General features: G+C 34.8%; 1 protein-coding gene across 2 annotated transcripts in view; it reads right to left on the bottom strand.

The window, feature by feature from the left end:
- XRN1 (5'-3' exoribonuclease 1) overlaps positions 1-18255 on the bottom strand; it is a 116122-nt gene that overhangs the window by 37494 nt on the left and 60373 nt on the right. For both annotated transcript variants that reach the window (XM_069473145.1, XM_069473144.1), the window contains exons 24-30: positions 17332-17447; positions 16676-16822; positions 12122-12211; positions 11607-11742; positions 8359-8415; positions 8100-8232; positions 1961-2030 (exon numbers count right to left, since the gene is read on the bottom strand). In XM_069473145.1, coding sequence (XP_069329246.1) covers positions 1961-2030; positions 8100-8232; positions 8359-8415; positions 11607-11742; positions 12122-12211; positions 16676-16822; positions 17332-17447 — 749 coding nt within the window. The remainder of the gene's footprint in view (positions 1-1960; positions 2031-8099; positions 8233-8358; positions 8416-11606; positions 11743-12121; positions 12212-16675; positions 16823-17331; positions 17448-18255) is intronic.

Raw genomic sequence — 18255 nt, 5'->3', positions numbered from 1 at the left:
AAGTTTTCAACTCTATCACCTAATTTTTTCTCTTTGAGAATACAATTTTTCTTTGGGCACATGCAGGTAGATAAACAAAAAAATAAATAAATAAAGAGAGAATACAATTTTTTTATATTGAAAGATAGTAGAAAAGTAGAGTTTTTTTTTTTTTTTTTTTTGAGACAGAGTCTCACTCTGTTGCCCAGGCTAGAGTGAGTGCCGTGGCGTCAGCCTAGCTCACAGCAACCTCAAACTCCTGAGCTCAAGGGATCCTACTGTCTCAGCCTCCCGAGTAGCTGGGACTACAGGCATGCACCACCATGCCCGGCTAATTTTTTCTATATATATATATTTTTTAGCTGTCCATATAATTTCTTTCTATTTTTAGTAGAGATGGGGTCTCGCTCTTGCTCAGGCTGGTCTCGAACTCCTGAGCTCAAACGATCCGCCCACCTCGGCCTCCCAGAGTGCTAGGATTACAGGCGTGAGCCACCGCGCCCGGCCGAAAAGTAGAGTTTTTATGAGAAACTTTTGTAAGTTCAATGTTGCTAGAAAGTATTTTCATGAAAACTACACTTACTAAAGATTCTGCATTATAGAAATGAATACACTGTAGGCATGTAATCTTTTACACAGCCTTTTATTACTATCAGTCAAGAAATTCACTGCCCTTAACTAGGAGAGGGGAAAAAAAGACACCAAGAAAGAAAACATAAAATTATATTAAAAGTTTATTTTGAAAGTTCGTGAACCAAAGTTATTGGTAATCAAACATTTTCATGAAAAATAAAATCAGATATGGGATCCAGATTCTTCTGCTCCATGTGAAGAGTGCCAAAAGTCTTTGGGTAATAAGTATATTATATTCAAGTTGTGAAGCAACAATAATAGTGTCCTGCAGGTGACCACTTGATATAAGGACTAAAATTGTGATTTTATGCAATGAGGTTAAACAAGAGTAATTAATATTTTATTATAATTACCCATTAATCAACACAGAGAATAAAAACAAATGAAGCTAAATTCAGTTCAGTTTTCCAGGTGATTTTTAGAAGGGAGAAAACTGGAAAGGATTTCCTTTCATCCTCACCATAATCTAATGAAGTATACATATCTTCATTACAGATGAGGAAACTGAGGGTCAGACACTTCACTAACCTACCCAAGGTAACACAGTGTTTAAGTGAGAGAGCTCACACTTTCTAATACACCATGGTGACTCTCATTTTATCATGATCCTTGTACTTATAACTAAACTTTCCATCAGAATTTCCCTAAAAGATACTCAAGTCCCACCCACATTAAATTAAAAATAATCCAACCCTCTTCCTTTAAACTAGACCTCTGGTTATCTTTTCTCCTTCCCTTCAAAGTCATACTTTTCAAGGGTCATCTCAATTTCCTGCCTCCATTACTACACCTGCCATTCGCTCCTCAAACCGCCCCAACATGGCTTGAGTACTCAGGATTCCACTAAAACTGATGACACAGATTTACGTGTCACTAAATTCAAAGGATGTTTCTATTCCTCAACTTGTTTAACCAAATATCCTTTGTTGCATATACTATTCCCTCTTCCTGAACATGTGTCATTATTCCTTCCTCTTCTCCCAGTCAATTATAATTCATTCATCAAGTCCCATCTTAAATATCACTTCCTCAAAGAAGTTTTTCTGGAACTCTCAGGACAGGCCATATTCTATTTATAGAAATCTGCAATTCTTCCCGGAACTTGTCACATTTTAATTAGATAATTAATATTGTGATCAGTTGCTTAATTATCTCCCTCACTAAAATGAAAGCTCTGTGAGCGTAGAAAACATGTCTGTCTCATTGAATATAATATCCCTACTAGCATAGCAAGTATGATGTCTTGTACATCCTATGAACTCAAACTGTGGATAAATAAACAAGTAATGTAAAGTCACTGACACACAGACATATTCACAAATTGCAATTATCATCTAGAAACACAAACCTTATTGTTAAGCCTCCGGGAAATTCTTCATCAAATAATACTTCAAATAGTACATCAGCTTCTCTATTAGCTGTTAAAAAAGAGAAAGCGAGAGAGAGAAAGAGAGACACTAAATAGTTATATGATGAAAATTCAGCAGATAAGTGCTTTGGAGTGCTTTGAAGCATTTATTTTTAAAATTCAGGATATGACATAAAATATTCTAGATATGACGAATGGCATAATAATAATACAATGAACATCATGTTAGCTAAGAAACAGAATACTAGTGTCTGAGAAGATCATCGTGTCCCAATTCCCAGCTAGGTAACCACTATCTTCAATTTGGCAGTCATGATTCCTATACATTCTTTATACTTTTACTACATATGTACATATCTGAAAATAATATATAGTATTGTTTTATTAGCTTTGAAACACTATATACAGGACATCACAAAGAACGTATCCTTTTGCAACTTATTTTTGTTTGTTTCAACATATTTGTGAGATTCACCCATCTGAGTATGTCTTCATTCAGTTTTCTGGATATATAGTTTTTCTATCTATGGATATACCATAATTTATCCATTCTCCTCCTATTTAGGTGATTTCTAACTTTTGTTGCTATCATAAACAATGCTACCATGAACATCGTGTCAATGTGCCATTTATACAAATGAATGTTCTCCAGGGCAAAAGTAAAATTGTTAGGTCTTAGAGAATGCACTTAAAAAAAAAAAAAAACAGCTTTATTGAGGTATAATTGATATATGATAAGTTGCACATATTTAAAGTATATATTTTAATGAGTTTTGACATATGTAATTAACCATGAAGCCATCATAAGCAAGATAATCACTTCCAAAAGTCTCCTATGTCCTTTTGTAATCTGAGCCCTTTTTCCCCAGGCAACCACTAAAAATCTGTTATCACCATACATTAGTTTGCATTTCTAGAATTTTATATAAATGAATCATATAGCATGTATTCCATTTTATCTGGTTTCTTTCAACATTATTACTTTGAGAGCCATATATGTATCAGTAGTTCCTTTCTTTTTTATAGCTGAGAAGTATTCCATTGCATAGATATACAAGGATTTATTTATCCATTCAACTGTTGAAGGGCACATAGGTTGATTCAGTTTTAGGTCTTAAAGCTGCTATGAAGATTCATGAACAAGGCTTTGTGTGGATTTAAGCCTTCATTTCTCTTGGGTAAACACCTTAGAATGGTTGGGCCCTATGGTAGATCTATGTTTAGCTTTTTAAGAACCTACCAAACTGCTTTCCAAAGTAGCTGTATCATTTTACATTTCTGCTGGCAATACAGGAGAGTTCTATTTGCTCCACATCATTACTGTCACTTGGTATGGTCACTCTTTTTTAATCTCGGTAATTCTAGTTGGTGTTTGGTAATATCTTACTGTGCTTTTAATTTGTATTTCCCTAATGACTATTGATGTTGAGCATCTTTTCATGTGCTTATTCGCCATCCATATAACTTCTGTGGTAAAATTTTTTTTTTTTTTTTTGCTCCTTTTAAAAATTGGGTTGTTTGGCTTATTATTAAGTTGCAAAAATTCTTTACATGTTCTAAATACAAGTATTTTGTTGGATTTATGTTTTGCTAATAGTTTCTTTGTATGTGGCTTGCCTTTTCAATTTTGTAATAGTGTCTTTTTCTTTTTCTTTTTTCTTTTTTTTTTTTTTTTTGAGACAGAGTCTTGCTCTGTTGCCCGGGCTAGAGTGAGTGCCATGGCGTCAGCCTAGCTCACAGCAACCTCAAACTCCTGGGCTCAAGCAATCCTTCTGCCTCAGCCTCCCAAGTAGCTGGGACTACAGGCATGTGCCACCATGCCCGGCTCATTTTTTCTATATATATTTTTAGTTGTCCATATAATTTCTTTCTATTTTTAGTAGAGACGGGGTCTCGCTCTTGCTCAGGCTGGTCTCGAACTCCTGACCTCCAGCGATCCACCTGTCTCGGCCTCCCAGAGTGCTAGGATTACAGGCGTGAGCCACCACGCCCGGCCTGTAATAGTGTCTTTTGAAGAGTATAAGTTTTTTGTTTTAATAAATCCAAATTATCAATATTTTCTTTTATACATCAGGCTTCTTCTGTGTTATTTATCTTTACCAAATTGTAGGTTATTAAAATTTTTATCTAGAAGTTTTATAATTTTACCTCTTACATTTAGGTCTCTGATTAATTTTGAGCGAATATCTATGAAGGGTGTAATGTAAGGGGTTGCGGTTCATTTTTTGCATATGGTGCCTAATTGTTCCAGCAACATTTGTTCAGAGATTATCCCTTTCCATCAAATTACCCTGGCACTTCTGTTGAAAAATTAATTGACCATATATGTGTGAGTCTATTTCTGGACTAATTATATTCCATTGATCTATATATCTATCTTTATGCCAATCCACACTGTTTTTCATTATTTTAGCTCTATACATTTTGAAATCAGGTAGTGTAAATTTTCCAACTTTGTTCTTCTTCTTCAAATTGTTCTGGCCAGTCTAGAGCCTTTGCTTTCTAAATAAATTTTACAACCTGCTTAGTTTCTACAAAACAGGCTGCTGGGATTTTGATCAGAATATCTTTGAAATCTATAAATCAAAACAATTGATATAGTAACAATATTGAGTCTTTTGATCCAGGAACAAGATATATCTTTCCATTAGCTTTGGTCATCTTTAATTCCTGTCAGCAATGTACTGTTTTCCAGTGTACATGGATTTTTTTTCCCTCATCTTTTGTCAAATTTATTCCTAAGTAATTAATACTTCTTGATGCTATTATAAGTGGTATTTTTTAAAATTTCAATTTTTGACTGTTCATTGATAATATGTAGAAACACAACTGATTTTTGTACATTGATGTTATATCCTGCAACTTTGCTAAACTTATTAGTTCTAGTAGCGTTAGAAGCTTTAACTTTACCAGAAATTATTATCAGTGTTATGAGAGTTCTCACTGTTCTATATCCTTGGTATATTTTCAGAGACCGATAATTTTTATTAAAAATCTTCTATAATTTATAATTAGGTATATGAAACCATTTATTCTTATTTGCCTTTCTTTCCATATGACATATAAACAATATACTTAGTTCAAGTACCTACATATGACACTACTTCTATTTTGAGAGTTTTTAAAGAGACAATTGGAGACATTTTTTTAAACCCAATTGGAGTGACCCAACTGGAGTGATTTCTCTGATAGGTCTGCTGCTTTTTTAAACTTTAAATGGACTCATTTTATTTAAATACATTTATCTAAAAAGGAAACATTTATCATTACCATAAATGGAAAATCAGTATCACTTGCCATAAATAGAAGGTCATTGTGAAAAGAAATTTGATGAAAACAAAACAGTGTTAAGTTCTGGATGAATTCTGGTTTTGCTTTTTTCTGTTACAAATAAGTGTTAGTTGTCAGGGGCTCATGTCAAATGGAGTCTTTCTTCTTAAAATAATTAGAATTAAAGTAGAATATAAAAGAATTGCTCTAAATAATATTATTTAATTAACTACCCTTTGTCCCACTTAAAATCATCTCATGGACACTGGAATGTGTCATGCCGTTTGGGAGACACTTGTCTAAGATATTTATGATGGTTAATTTTATGTGTCAATTTGATCAGGCTATGGTGCCCAGTTGTTTGGTCAAACACTCATCTACATGCTGCTGTGAAGGTATTTTTAAGATGTGATTTAAATTAGTAGGCTTTGAGTAAAGCAGATTATCTTCCATAATGTGGATGGCCCTCAGCTAATCAGTTAGAAGTCATAAAAGAAAAGATTGAAGATCCCAAAAACGAAGAAATTCTCTCTTCAGATTGCCTTTGGACTTAAGGCTGCAATATCAACTCTTGCTGGAATTTCCAGTCTGCCAGCCTCCCCTGCAGATTTTGGAGTTGCCAGTCCCCACAATCATGTGAGTCAATTCTACAAAATCCATCAATCCATCTTACTCTCTCCATTCTATTGGTTCTGTTTATCTGGGGAACCCTGACTATAAAATATTTGATACTATGCTAGCCACTGTGGGGGATTAGGGGTTACCTCCTCCATCCCCAGAGTCCCTCATTGCCTAGTTTAAACAGGCCTGCAGAGTTCATCCATCTTCCACCACCTAGTTGTATCTTTCAGTGTGATCCCTTTTTTTTTTTTGAGGCAAGGTCTCCCTCTGTTACCCTGGCTAGAGTACAGTGACATCATCATAGCTCACTGAAACCTCACATTCCCGGCTCAAGTGATCCTCTTGCCTCAGCTTCCTGAGTAGGTGGGACTACAGGTGTGGGCTACCATGGTTGGCTAATTTTTCTATATTTTTTGTAGGGATGGGGTCACACTCTTGCTCAGGCTGGTCTCAAACTCCTGACCTCAAGCGATCCTCCCGTGATCCTCCCACTAAGCCTTCCAAAGTGCTAGGATTGCAGGCATTAGCCACCACACCTCAATGTGACACTTATATCTAAAATTGAAACCCATGAAAGTGAGGCTCAGTAAAAGGGAGGAGTTTCTCCTCTTAAGGTTTAAGGCACACCTTTTAGGTTTCCCTTTTCTGTTTGGAAGAAGACCACTTCCTCAAAAGGTTATTGACAAGAGGAATATTCAGACCCTTCAGGGGAGAATTCACTGGATATGAAGTCTCAGGTGAAAGATTCCCCTTTCCATTCCATGTCCATGGCAGACAAAGTTAATCAATGAATGACAGAGCTCTTTTTGACTTAGTGTACGTGTAGCCTTAAAATCCTTATCAAGTCAAGATTCCAGGAGGCCATTACTACTGATAGGAGTTATCAGAAGAAAGGAAACCTCTATTATCTTATCAGGAAAACCTAATTAGAATATCATCAATAAGTTCAATATTTGTACAGCAGAGGCAGGGGGTTGAACAGATAACAGCAGGAGGTCTGTTTCATTATACCCATCTATCTGACCCTTACCAGGCCTAGCCCAGAACCTGACCCTCCTCCTCTCCATCTACTGGCATCTGGAAATATATCCAAAAAATTAAAAAAAAGATCAGAAAAAAAATTCTCTTTTAGAGGTAGGTGGGCTGGAAATACCTGAAGAGGATCAGCAGACAGAAAATGTGCAGAACCACTGTTCAAAGTTAGGTGGCAATTAGGGGACAGAGTTCAAACCCTAGCTCTGCCACTTATCTATGTAAACATAGGCAAGTTATTTAATCCCTCAGGTGCGGAAATAAGCCCACCTCTCAGGTGGTTGTGAGGGTTAAATACCAAATGTTTAAGTGCCTGGCACCCTGTTGGCACTAAATATGCAGTTCTCTTAGGCTCATGGCCTGCCTGTTCTTCCTACTTTCGGGATGGTGACACTAAAACATTGGGTGCCTGGGACATGGAAGGACAGTGCTGCCAGCACTAACACCCCTTGGTGCATGATGCTGCTCCATGCTAGGGTTGAGTTTTTTTTGGAATATGTGCTACAAAGCTGATCATTCCAGTTATCTCTCTGGGGCATATTTAGATCATTAGCTGCTTCTTCCCTTTTTTTTCTCCCTCTTTTATTTTTTTTATTGTGGTAAAAAACACCAAAAATTTACCATTGTAGCCATTTTTAAGTGTATAGCATGGTATACTAACACTATGTACATTATTATGCAACAGATCGATACATGTCTGTTTTACATATTCATAATCTTGTATTTATAAAATTCAAATTAATATGCACATTTAATTTTTAAATCTTTTAACTGCAAATGACATCATGTTTGTTTATTTCTTCACAGAAGCTAAGAGATTACCATGGAAATAAAGGTAAAGCTCTGAGCAAGATAAGACAAAAGTCTAACTAAGGAGAAGTGATAAAAATTTTCTATCAGTTTCATGAAAACATATGTATACCCACCAAGATCTTGTATAATTTTAATGTGATATATATGTAAACTACCAAATTATCAGCAGCCCATTCTCAACTTCTTCTTTTAATCACTTCCTAGATGATTACAAAGACTTTTCTCTGAAAAGTATAACTTAAAAAAAACAAACTAAAACATAAAAGGATTTAGTTTTTTCCTGATTTATAATTGCTTTCTGCTTACATATAAAAAACACAAATTTTTGTATTACTTTACAATATAAATGTACTTGAATACATATCAAGTGTTGAGATATTACCCCCTTTAATTCCTATGATGGTGCCCCGAAGGCCAACTGGAACTGAGAAGTTCTCTCTCACATTTACAACACGATCAAAGAGACGAAATTCTGCATCCCGGTCAGGAATGACTCCATGTTGCTGTTCTAAAGGCTGAAGAGAATAAAACGATTAATTCATTATGAAAAAAGTTTTCCTACTAATACACTGAAAACATTTTTGTTCCTTTCATCCTTGTTGTGAAAGCAACAACTCTGAAATCTTTGATAGGAAACTTACTCTGTACAGCAAATGGGGCTTCACAGTCACTCGTACTTTCTTATTACTCTTTCTTTGCTGAGGAAAAAAGAAAATTTTAAAAATATTTTAAATATATAAAATTATAAAATCATTGCGTTATTCACTACTTTAACATGTCTGAATTTAAGAAAGCCAAATGAAATAATTAACTTTAAGTATATTAAAAGTTCTGCAGCTGCAGCAAGGAGGAATAAAATGAACATTTATAAAATAGCTGTAGCCTAATTCTTTTTTTTTTTTTTGGAAACACAGTTTCACTCTAAGAGAGTACAATTGGTGCCCACTGACAACAGCAAAAGGAAAGAATATGAGAAGAGATTTAAAGGAACTTAAAAAATCAGGCACAAGAACTGTGCAAGTCGTACTGTAAAAGCAACCCATATGTTCTAATAGATCTCTAGGCATAATTACACTAGAGCACTGATGAGAGTACATAGCTATCAAAACTGATTCATTAGGCAAATGAATAAGCTGAGTAATTTTCATAATAGTTTCCAACCCACACCTAATGTATGAGAAGTTTGGAGATTGGCTACTCAAAATATGGTCACCTGGGAGCTTGTTAGAAATGTAGAATCTTAAGCCTCATCCTAAAACTGCTAAACCAGAACTAATATTTTCACAAGATCCCCTGGTGATTTGTTTGCACATTAAAGTTTGAGAAATGCTGCTCTAGAGGTGGAACCAAGAATGTATGTTTTTTAAAAAACTACCACAATAATTTTAATAATTAGCTCAGTTTGGAAACCATTGTCCAATTAGAAAACTGATAATTTTAATGATGATTCTGTATTACAAAGAAAAGTTTAAATTATCTTCAAAAAGTTGTATCTATTTTTTAGATTTTTTTCTTATTACTCTAGTAACATTATAACACTAAAAGGTAAAAAAATCACTCATAACTGCACCTTCTTGATATATTAACAGGTTTTTAAAAAAATTCCTATTTTATCTATATGCATGTATATTAAAAATATCATAATCAAAATACTAGACTACAACTTTGTATGTGTACCTTGCTTGCAAAGTATAAAGACAGAATGTGCAAAACTTTAAGCATCCAAATGCGTTAAAAATTGGAAGCTTAAAGTTTTAAGTGGTTATTAATTGGAAAACTTACTTCAAAAACAAAACCAAAGAAATAGATTTCACTCTACATTGAAAGACAAAAAGAAATACAGGCTTTCTATCCTCAGCTGCATACCAGTGGCCTTTCAAAAATCGAACTTTTGGCTCTGAGCCATATATTTTTTCCTAGAGAGATAAAGAGTCATCTGGTGAGGATTCTCTAGTCTGTAATCACAGCTCTTCAGTAATGAAAGGTAGTCTTACTAATAATCTATCTAATGAAGGAAAATAAACTATCTAACAAAAAGTAAGGGAAATAAACTCATAGCACATAATTGCCCACTGGAAGGGAAAATTCACAAAACCATCCCCTTTGTCTTGTTTAATTAAAACACCTGTGGCCTAACGCATATCTCTAAGAGTTTCATTTTCTCAGCCTTGAAGAACCCTAAGTGGACATTAGGGATGTGAACTCCCCACTATAGCTCTCTGCCTCAGTTCCTGCCAGAAACACATTTCAAGGACTGAGATAAGCTGGCCTTAGAAAAGAGAAAAATAAAGAGCACCTGCAACAGCTTTGCAGCTGCTTCTGTTATCAGTATGCTGAAGCAGAGGGAAAAAAAAAACCCCATTTTCACCCTATAAAACTCCAGACAGCTTTTCCTCAACTGCCTGGCACTTCCCTTCTTTTCCCTCCCTCCCTTCCTTCCTTCCTTTTCTCTCTCTCTCTCTCTCTCAAAAATAAACTTTTATATATCCTAACCTCTGCATGAAAAATCTTTCTTTCTTTCTTTTTTTTTTTTTTTGAGACAGAGTCTCATTCTGTGGTCCAGGCTAGAGTGCCGTGGCATTAGCCTAGCTCACAGCAACCCCAAACTCCTGGGCTCAAGCGATCCTCCTGCCTCAGCCTCCCGAGTAGCTGGGACTACAGGCATGCGCCACCATGCCCGGCTAATTTTTTCTATATATATTTTTAGCTGTGCATATAATTTCTTTCTATTTTTAGTAGAGAAGGGGTCTTGCTCTTGCTCAGGCTGGTCTCCGAACTCCTGAGCTCAAACAATCTGCCCTCCTCGGCCTCCCAGAGTGCTAGGATTATAGGCATGAGCCACTGCGCCCGGCCTGAAAAATCTTTCTTACTAGGTGCATGAACACCTTTCCACCTTTTCAAGTATGTGATAAGAGAATTTAAATAATAATAATAATTAATATTAACAGCTAAGTATTATTAGGCATTTTAATAATAGCTAGGCATTATTAGAAGGAGTTTACATGTATTAGCTCGGTCAATGTTTTTGATAACCCTATGTGGTAGGTACTATTTTATTCTCATTTTACCAATGAGGAAACTAGTTGTGGAAAGGTTAAGTATTTTGCCTAAGTTTGTAAGTATTGAAAGAGGAATTCAAACTCAGGGGATGGGGGGGCGGGGTGGGTGGTGGCTTCAGAGTCCAGGTTTTAACTTACTCTAGTATTATTAATAGTTCAAACAAGAGAACATTGTGTTAGCAAAGCAATATCATTTGAATAAAAAGGCAAATTTGTGAGGAATAAAATCAAAAGTTAAAAAAAAGCAATGTAATCAATCCATTTTCTATTGCACCAAGATAGGGGATCAAAATAGATAAAATAGACAGTTCTATTACAGAAGTTTATGGCTTTTCAAAAGACATAAAATGTAAGAGAGATTAAGTGAGATTTCAAAAATTTTTAATAACAATGAGTGAATGAGAAAGTACATTTAGAAGTGATTCTATAAAAGTCAATTAAATTTTTATGTTCTATGAAAAAACGAACTGGGTCATTAAAGAATGTAATTAGAACAGGAACAAATAGGGGATTAACCTTATTCTCAAACTTTCTATTGTGACTAGAGTCACAAAATATTAACTCTTAAAATTAGAAATACTACAGGGACATAAAATTTAAATGCTATGACTTCTGTGTATTAAAGTACCTATACATTTATTTAGATAAACTTATTAATGGCCACTGGAAATGGTTAGAACACTTTTTAAAATTATAGGATTGTATGCTAGTAATTAGAATCACTGAGTATATATTTTATTTGATTAAAACAAATAAATTATTTGTGCAATAATATACAGTCCATTTAACTTCAAATTTCACCAACAATCTTGGTTATTGAAAGTTAGTACCTTGCACTTTTCAACTTCTTCCTCAATTTTCTCAACAATAGCTGCATCCAGAATTTGTAAATCACAAGAAGAACGAGACAAAGTACTGACAGGATGTCCTTTTAGCCAAGTAATAATTTCTTGCACTTTCTCAGCACTATAGTAAAAACAATAAATTTTTTTTCATATTGATTAAAACTTTGAGGGCTTATATAAAAGGCCTAACATAAACCTTCTGAGGGCTATAAATTATAAAAGACATCAAATTTATATAATTAATAATTACTGAACTTAATTGGGACTGATTATAAATCCAATATAAATATGAATATGTTCCCTCTCAGTAATAAAAGATCGCAGTTATTTTTAAAGTATTTATTGATATGAACAAAATAAAATTTTTAATCTCATAGCAAAAATGAAACAATATAAAATAAGAAACAAGGTAACAAGAAATTCTTGATAAATTAGTTATACCTCTCATTCGAAACACTAAGTTGAACTACGAGGCAATAAATACCACAAATCTGGCTTACCCATTCTCATTTTCTCCAGGCCAGATGTCATCTTCATAGAAAACATCCTCTTGGCTATTTTTGGCTATATAACTGAATAGTTCTGGGGCTCTAGCCAAACAAACAAAGAAAAATATTGCTATAAAATATATATGGCTAACTTCACATAAATATCCTATGAAATAATTTTGGATCCTAAGGGGATATATAAAGCATATTGAGGACCAATTATTATAAGATTAATAAGGGATAATATTAATAAAGGATAGAGAGTAAAAGATTTGAAAGTCAGAGTATTCCTAGACCCTCAAAAAACTCCCACTGACTGAGGTTCAATTCATAAACTTACAATAAACTTCAATTACTGACTCTGTCATCTTTAAATATGGTATAAGTGATGGACAAAAAATAATATTAGAGGTTCATTTTCTAATTTTTCACAACAAAGCTGGAGCACTCTATAATACAGTTAAGTTTCTTCTGATATTCCTCAAAACTCTATTTCTTTCTGAATAGTACAGAACTTTCAGGTACATATAGCAGATTGAACACATGTGCTTATCTTTGGTTCCTCTCTAATCCAATAAAAGGACAGTAAAGTATGCAAAAGGGCATATACCTAAAAGGGGGAAAAGAGAGGCAGAGGATATGATGGCATATATAAGTTGTTAACAAAATTTTAGAAATTAGAAACTGGATAGATGGGCGTTAACTGATTTGACAGACAAGAATAAGCTGAATCCTAAACCACCAGTAGAGGAAGTCAAAAAGAAGCAAATTGATGGGAACCATAGAACTCTGCAAAAGCTCTGGAATTACAGGCTGCAAGGTACATTTGAAGGCTGTAGGGTGGAGTGAGGTTTGGTGAGATTTTAACTAAAAATTTGTATGACAAGCAGTTAGTGTGTCATGTGGTTACTTGCCTATCCTCTCAGCATAAGACCTGTAGCTTATATCTTAGAGAGGTCAAATAGGAGATGTTCTAGCCTTCGGTATACCAGGCACAAGTAGTTGCAGGTGAGGGGGGCACAAGGAGGAGAGGATAGGTGTCATATTGAAAACAGGGAATTAATGAAAGCATAAATACTACACAATGTGTTGCTAGGAAGCATAATGTGTCTAGGGAGCAGACTCTGAGATGGATATAAGCATGCAGGAAGTTTAGTAGGGAGTGCTTGTGGGATATCAACACCTGTGGATGGGAAGAGAAAAGAAGGAAGCAGAATTGGGCACAGGGAGAAAGTTGGGCTGTAACTAATTCTCAATGAATTCCTTGGCCAACCCCACAAAGATGGGATGGCCCTTTAACTTGTCTTGAGCATTGGATCTGTGGTTGTTGTGGGAAGAGGATGTAAGCAGTTCTAGGCAATTCCTGGACAGAGTTCACAGCTGAGGGCTGTCAGAAAGCAGCACTCCTGCTGCCAGGGAAATGGGTCATTCAGTACTGAAAAGAGATCTTGGGGGGGTGTATCACAGTATCCACTAGGTTGTCAGACTCCCTGTCCTTGGTTAATTTCCAGAATACTGGCAGTCAGCTTTGTCCCCAATATCCTTTCCCCAAGGAAAAGGCGGAAGGATACCTCTCTGGGAAAGAAAAGATATACATACAGGTGCACCAATGTCCAATCAGCTTATTAGTGCCTCATTTATAAACATAATTAGACACCAAAGAATTGACAGACAAGTAAAAAAATATCTTTAACATGAAAGAAAGACCAAATCAAACAGGAAAAAATAAGAGCAATTTGGAGAAAACAGAAAACACAAAGAATAGAAGAAAAAAAAAATCTAGAATTTCTATCTTCAGAGAAATAAAAAACATTCCATTCATTATGAGAACAAGATGTTATAAAAAAGGAATAGCTAGAGAATAAGGACACACTTTTTGAAATTAAAAATAATTAAACAAATTTTAAAATGATGGAAGATAAGATAAAGTTAAAGAAATTTCCCAGAGTAGAAGTATAACAATATAGACAATGGATGAGAAGTAAGATAATTAAGAGGATCAATCCAGAAGGTCTAAGATCTAATTAACAGGATTGCCAGAAATGGAGAACAGAAAAAATGGTGAGGAGGAAATTATCAAAGAAATAATACAAGAAAGCTTCTCAGAATTGGAAGGGCATGAATTTCAAGCCTCAATGGGCTGAACAGCAGAAGGAAAGAAAAAAGACCCATACCAAGGCACACATCATCACATTATTAAACAGCAGTGGCAAAGGAAAACCTATATAACAGGTACAATGAACACTCTCTGGGTGATGGGCACACTTACAATCCTGACTCAAGCATTACAAAAGCAGTCCTTGTAACTAAAAACATTTGTACCCCCATAATACTTTGAAATAAATTACAAAAAGGGGAAATCCTAAAAAGTTTCAGAAAATGACAATAGATCACATACAAAGATTCAGAATCAGAATGGCACAGGATTTATCAATTGTAATACTGAAAACGAGAAGAGAATGGAACAATGCTTTCAAAATTCTGAGGGCAAATAATCTCCCATCTAGGATTCTACACTCAGGAAGTTACCAATTTCATGTAGGGGAAGAATAAGGACATTTTCAGATATGCAGGTTTTCTCAGGAAGCTACTAGAGTAAGTGTTCCATCAAAATAGAGACATAAATAAGAACGAGTAAGGTATGAGAGCCAGAAAATGAAGGAATTCTATACAGAAGAATGGTGAAGAGAATTCCTGTAGAGAAAAACTCCAGAATAAGAGCTGTGCAATCAGTTCAAACTGAAGCAGGAAGATAGGAGGCTTTAGGAGGAAGTCTCTAAGAAGAAAATGGAACCGAGAGATCACCTGATCTGTTTGACCATATTGAGTTTTATAGCTATGGTACAGACGTTAGGGCTGAAAACTAGTTATGTGAACACACATAATAAGGAAATGAAAAGACAGCAGAGAAAACAAAAATGTGTGTAAGAAAGCAAATGTAATCATAATACCTACAAGGTCCAGCTATGAACATTTGGTTTATCACCATTAAGTAAACCTCTAATACAGATTTAATAAAAAATTCTGGTAAAACTTTAGTGAGATGGGAAAATGTACATGTGTGAGGGAATTGAGAGTGGTGGTAACAGAAGAGAGCTACAGCTCACAGTGGGAAAGTCTCTCATAGTAGGAAATTCATGAATACATCAAGTTGAAAATGAAGAAAAGGAGTTTTAAATATGACCTTTTAAAAAACATGTGAGTAGAAGAAACAAATTTACAGATGATAACATGGGATTGAATTGTACTGTTGCCTGCCTAAAAAGATATATAGAATGTGACTTTATTTGGAAATAGACTTTTTATAGAGGCAACAAAGTAAAATGAGGTCATTAGGGTAGGTTCTAATCCAAGATGACTGATGTGAAAATTAGGACACAGAGACAGACACAGAGATGAAAGATGATGTGGAGACACACAGTGAGAACACACGTGAAGATGGAGGATTGGAGTGACGCACTGACAAGTCAAAGAACACATAAGGCTATGAGAAGTTAGGAGAGAGGTGCTGCTTCCTTTGTTTTTTTCAGAGGGACCATCACCCTGTTGACACCTTGATTTTGGACTTTTGGTCACCAGAACTGTGAGCAATAAATTTTTGTTGTTTAAGCCACCCAGTTTGTGATACTTGTTATGGGAGCCCTAAGAAACTAATACAAGGATCCTCAAATATAAGCTTAGAAACCAGTGGAACAATGGAAAGAACATTAAATTGTGAATCAGAAGTGAACACGCTTCCTGTAAGTCTTTGTCACTATCACTAAGTAACTCAGTTCACTCTGCCACTCAGTTTTCTCATTTTTATAATGAGAAGTTGAGTCTTGTTGATTTCTTAGATCATTGCAGCAATAAAATTCAATCATTCTAGAATGGGCTTGGTGGCTCATGCCTGTAATCTCAACAGTTTGGGAAGCCAATGTGGGAGGATCAGTTGAGGCCAGGAGTTCAAAGACCAGCCTGAGCAAATTAGTAAGACCCTGTCTCTACAAAAAATAGGAAAAGTTAGCCAGGTGTGATGGTGCATGACTGTAGTCCCAGCTACTTGGGAGGCTGAGGCAGGAGGATGGCTTTAGGGCAGGAATTTGAGGCTGCAAGTGAGCCACGATCATGCCTAGTGAGCACTCCAGCCTAGGCAACAGAGCAAGACCTTGTCTCTAAAAAACTAAACAAATTAAAAAAAAAAATTCTAGGATAGTAGCCTGTCCAGTTATCATTGTAAGACTCAGGAAAATCCACTATGCCAAGAACTGTTATGTTTATCCATGCCAGTTCTCTTAGAGGCATGCAAAGTACTGAATAATTTATGACAGTAAATTAAGGAAAATTTTAACTAAAAGGAGGCCAATTCTCACCATACTTTTTCTTTTCAATAACATAACTACCATATTTTCCTACTCTATTTTAGTTAATAGCTGTGATATTCCATGACACAAAATTCGGTTTCTATGTAAAATAACATTTTGCTAAAGGAAATATTTTTCCTCTAAATCTGATGTCAGGCAAGGCAATATAAGTAGTACATTCCTAAGTTCTTGGATGCCTAGCAGGATCTTGCTAGGCACTTACCTCTCTAAGTACTCTGCAAGAAGTTGTTCTGCTGCAGATGAATACATCCATTCACTTCCAACTTTCTTAGTATATCCAGGTACCTCCTCATTTTTTTTGTTGAATTTGAGATTTAAACCCACATTTGCTTTATGGTCTCCATGAGGGCTGAATTTAAAACCACACACACACAGACACACACATACACATATTTTAAAATGTTGTTCAAAGAATAAAAAGTTTTGCTTTCAATTCTTAGAAAAGCTGAGTTTTCATTGTTCTTCTATATTTTAGTTATTATGGTTATTTCCAATGTAGCAGAACTTGAAAAATTAGAAGGCTTCAAAACCCAAGTTAACAAAGCATGTAAATAAGTTATGTAATTATAGAGGAAAATGAAATAACAAGATGCAAGGAAATATACTATTGAGATTCACACACACCCTGTGATACCTTTTTTCAAGGTTCAATTTGTTAGCTGCTAAAAATAAGAATTGTCTTTCCAACCACCTAGAACACGTGCCATTCAGATGAAAAATCACCATCAGAGGAATTTATGCACAATTTTAAAAGAAAATTCAGAGCAATTAATAAGATAAAAAAATACTAAAATATTAAGCATTTAATCTTTATCATTTTTCTGCCACTTTAAGTAAATTTCTCTAACATAAACTTACTTTCTCCTAGATCCTCTTCCAATAAAAATACTTCCTGTAAACCTTGAAACAAGGTATCCACTCACTCCAAGGCGACTGGCCAACACATATCCTGGGTTGTACTTTATAGAATATTTCTTTAAATATAAAAACAAAAAGGTCAATTATGGAAACACAAGTTTACATTAAATGTTATTTCTTTACCTTTAAAAACTGGAGATAATCAAGACATCACTAACCATTGGATTGTGGCAATATAAGGATTCTCACTTAGATCCATTTCCCCTTTTTTTTTTTGAAAGGATCTGTAGGCAGAATTTTTCTGCTTCTCTCTCTTTCTCCTTAAACAACAGAATTCCCAAGGATGGATGAAAGGGGGAGGAAATATACAAGACATAAACTCTACTGTAAGTACTCAACGGCAAACTCCACAGGCAAGTTTTTTTTTTTTTTTTTTTAACTAATTTTCATATTCCAAGCAGTACCTAGCAAAGAAAGTACCTGGGACAAAATGAGGCCTCAATAATTATTATACTGAATTAAGACATAAGTATGTCATCAAAATAGTTGCTACTGAGCAAAATTAAAACTGTCCTTCATATATGGATATAAGTAATATTTTTCCCCTAATATTTACTGTCATATTAAAGTAACCAGTATGTGTAGGCTCATAATTAATACAGTCAATGAAATGTAACCTTAATTTGAGTATTAAGGGAAGAAATTATGAAGAATGTCACATTAAAAAAAAGAAGTATCAGATCATATAATTTTTATCCAGGAAGCAAATGATTCACATATCCAGCACCAAGAAGGATAAACTACCATACATTCCTAACATAATGTACACAACAATAGCACACATTTACATTACATTCTATATAAATTATATGGATAGTTTATATTCATATCAACATGAATATAAGGACATTTTATTACCAACAA

The sequence above is a fragment of the Eulemur rufifrons genome, chromosome 7 (assembly GCF_041146395.1).
Source record: "Eulemur rufifrons isolate Redbay chromosome 7, OSU_ERuf_1, whole genome shotgun sequence".
NCBI classification, from domain to species: domain Eukaryota; kingdom Metazoa; phylum Chordata; class Mammalia; order Primates; family Lemuridae; genus Eulemur; species Eulemur rufifrons.
Note: the sequence above shows the minus strand (reverse complement) of the source record. Positions and strands in the feature narration are given on the sequence as shown.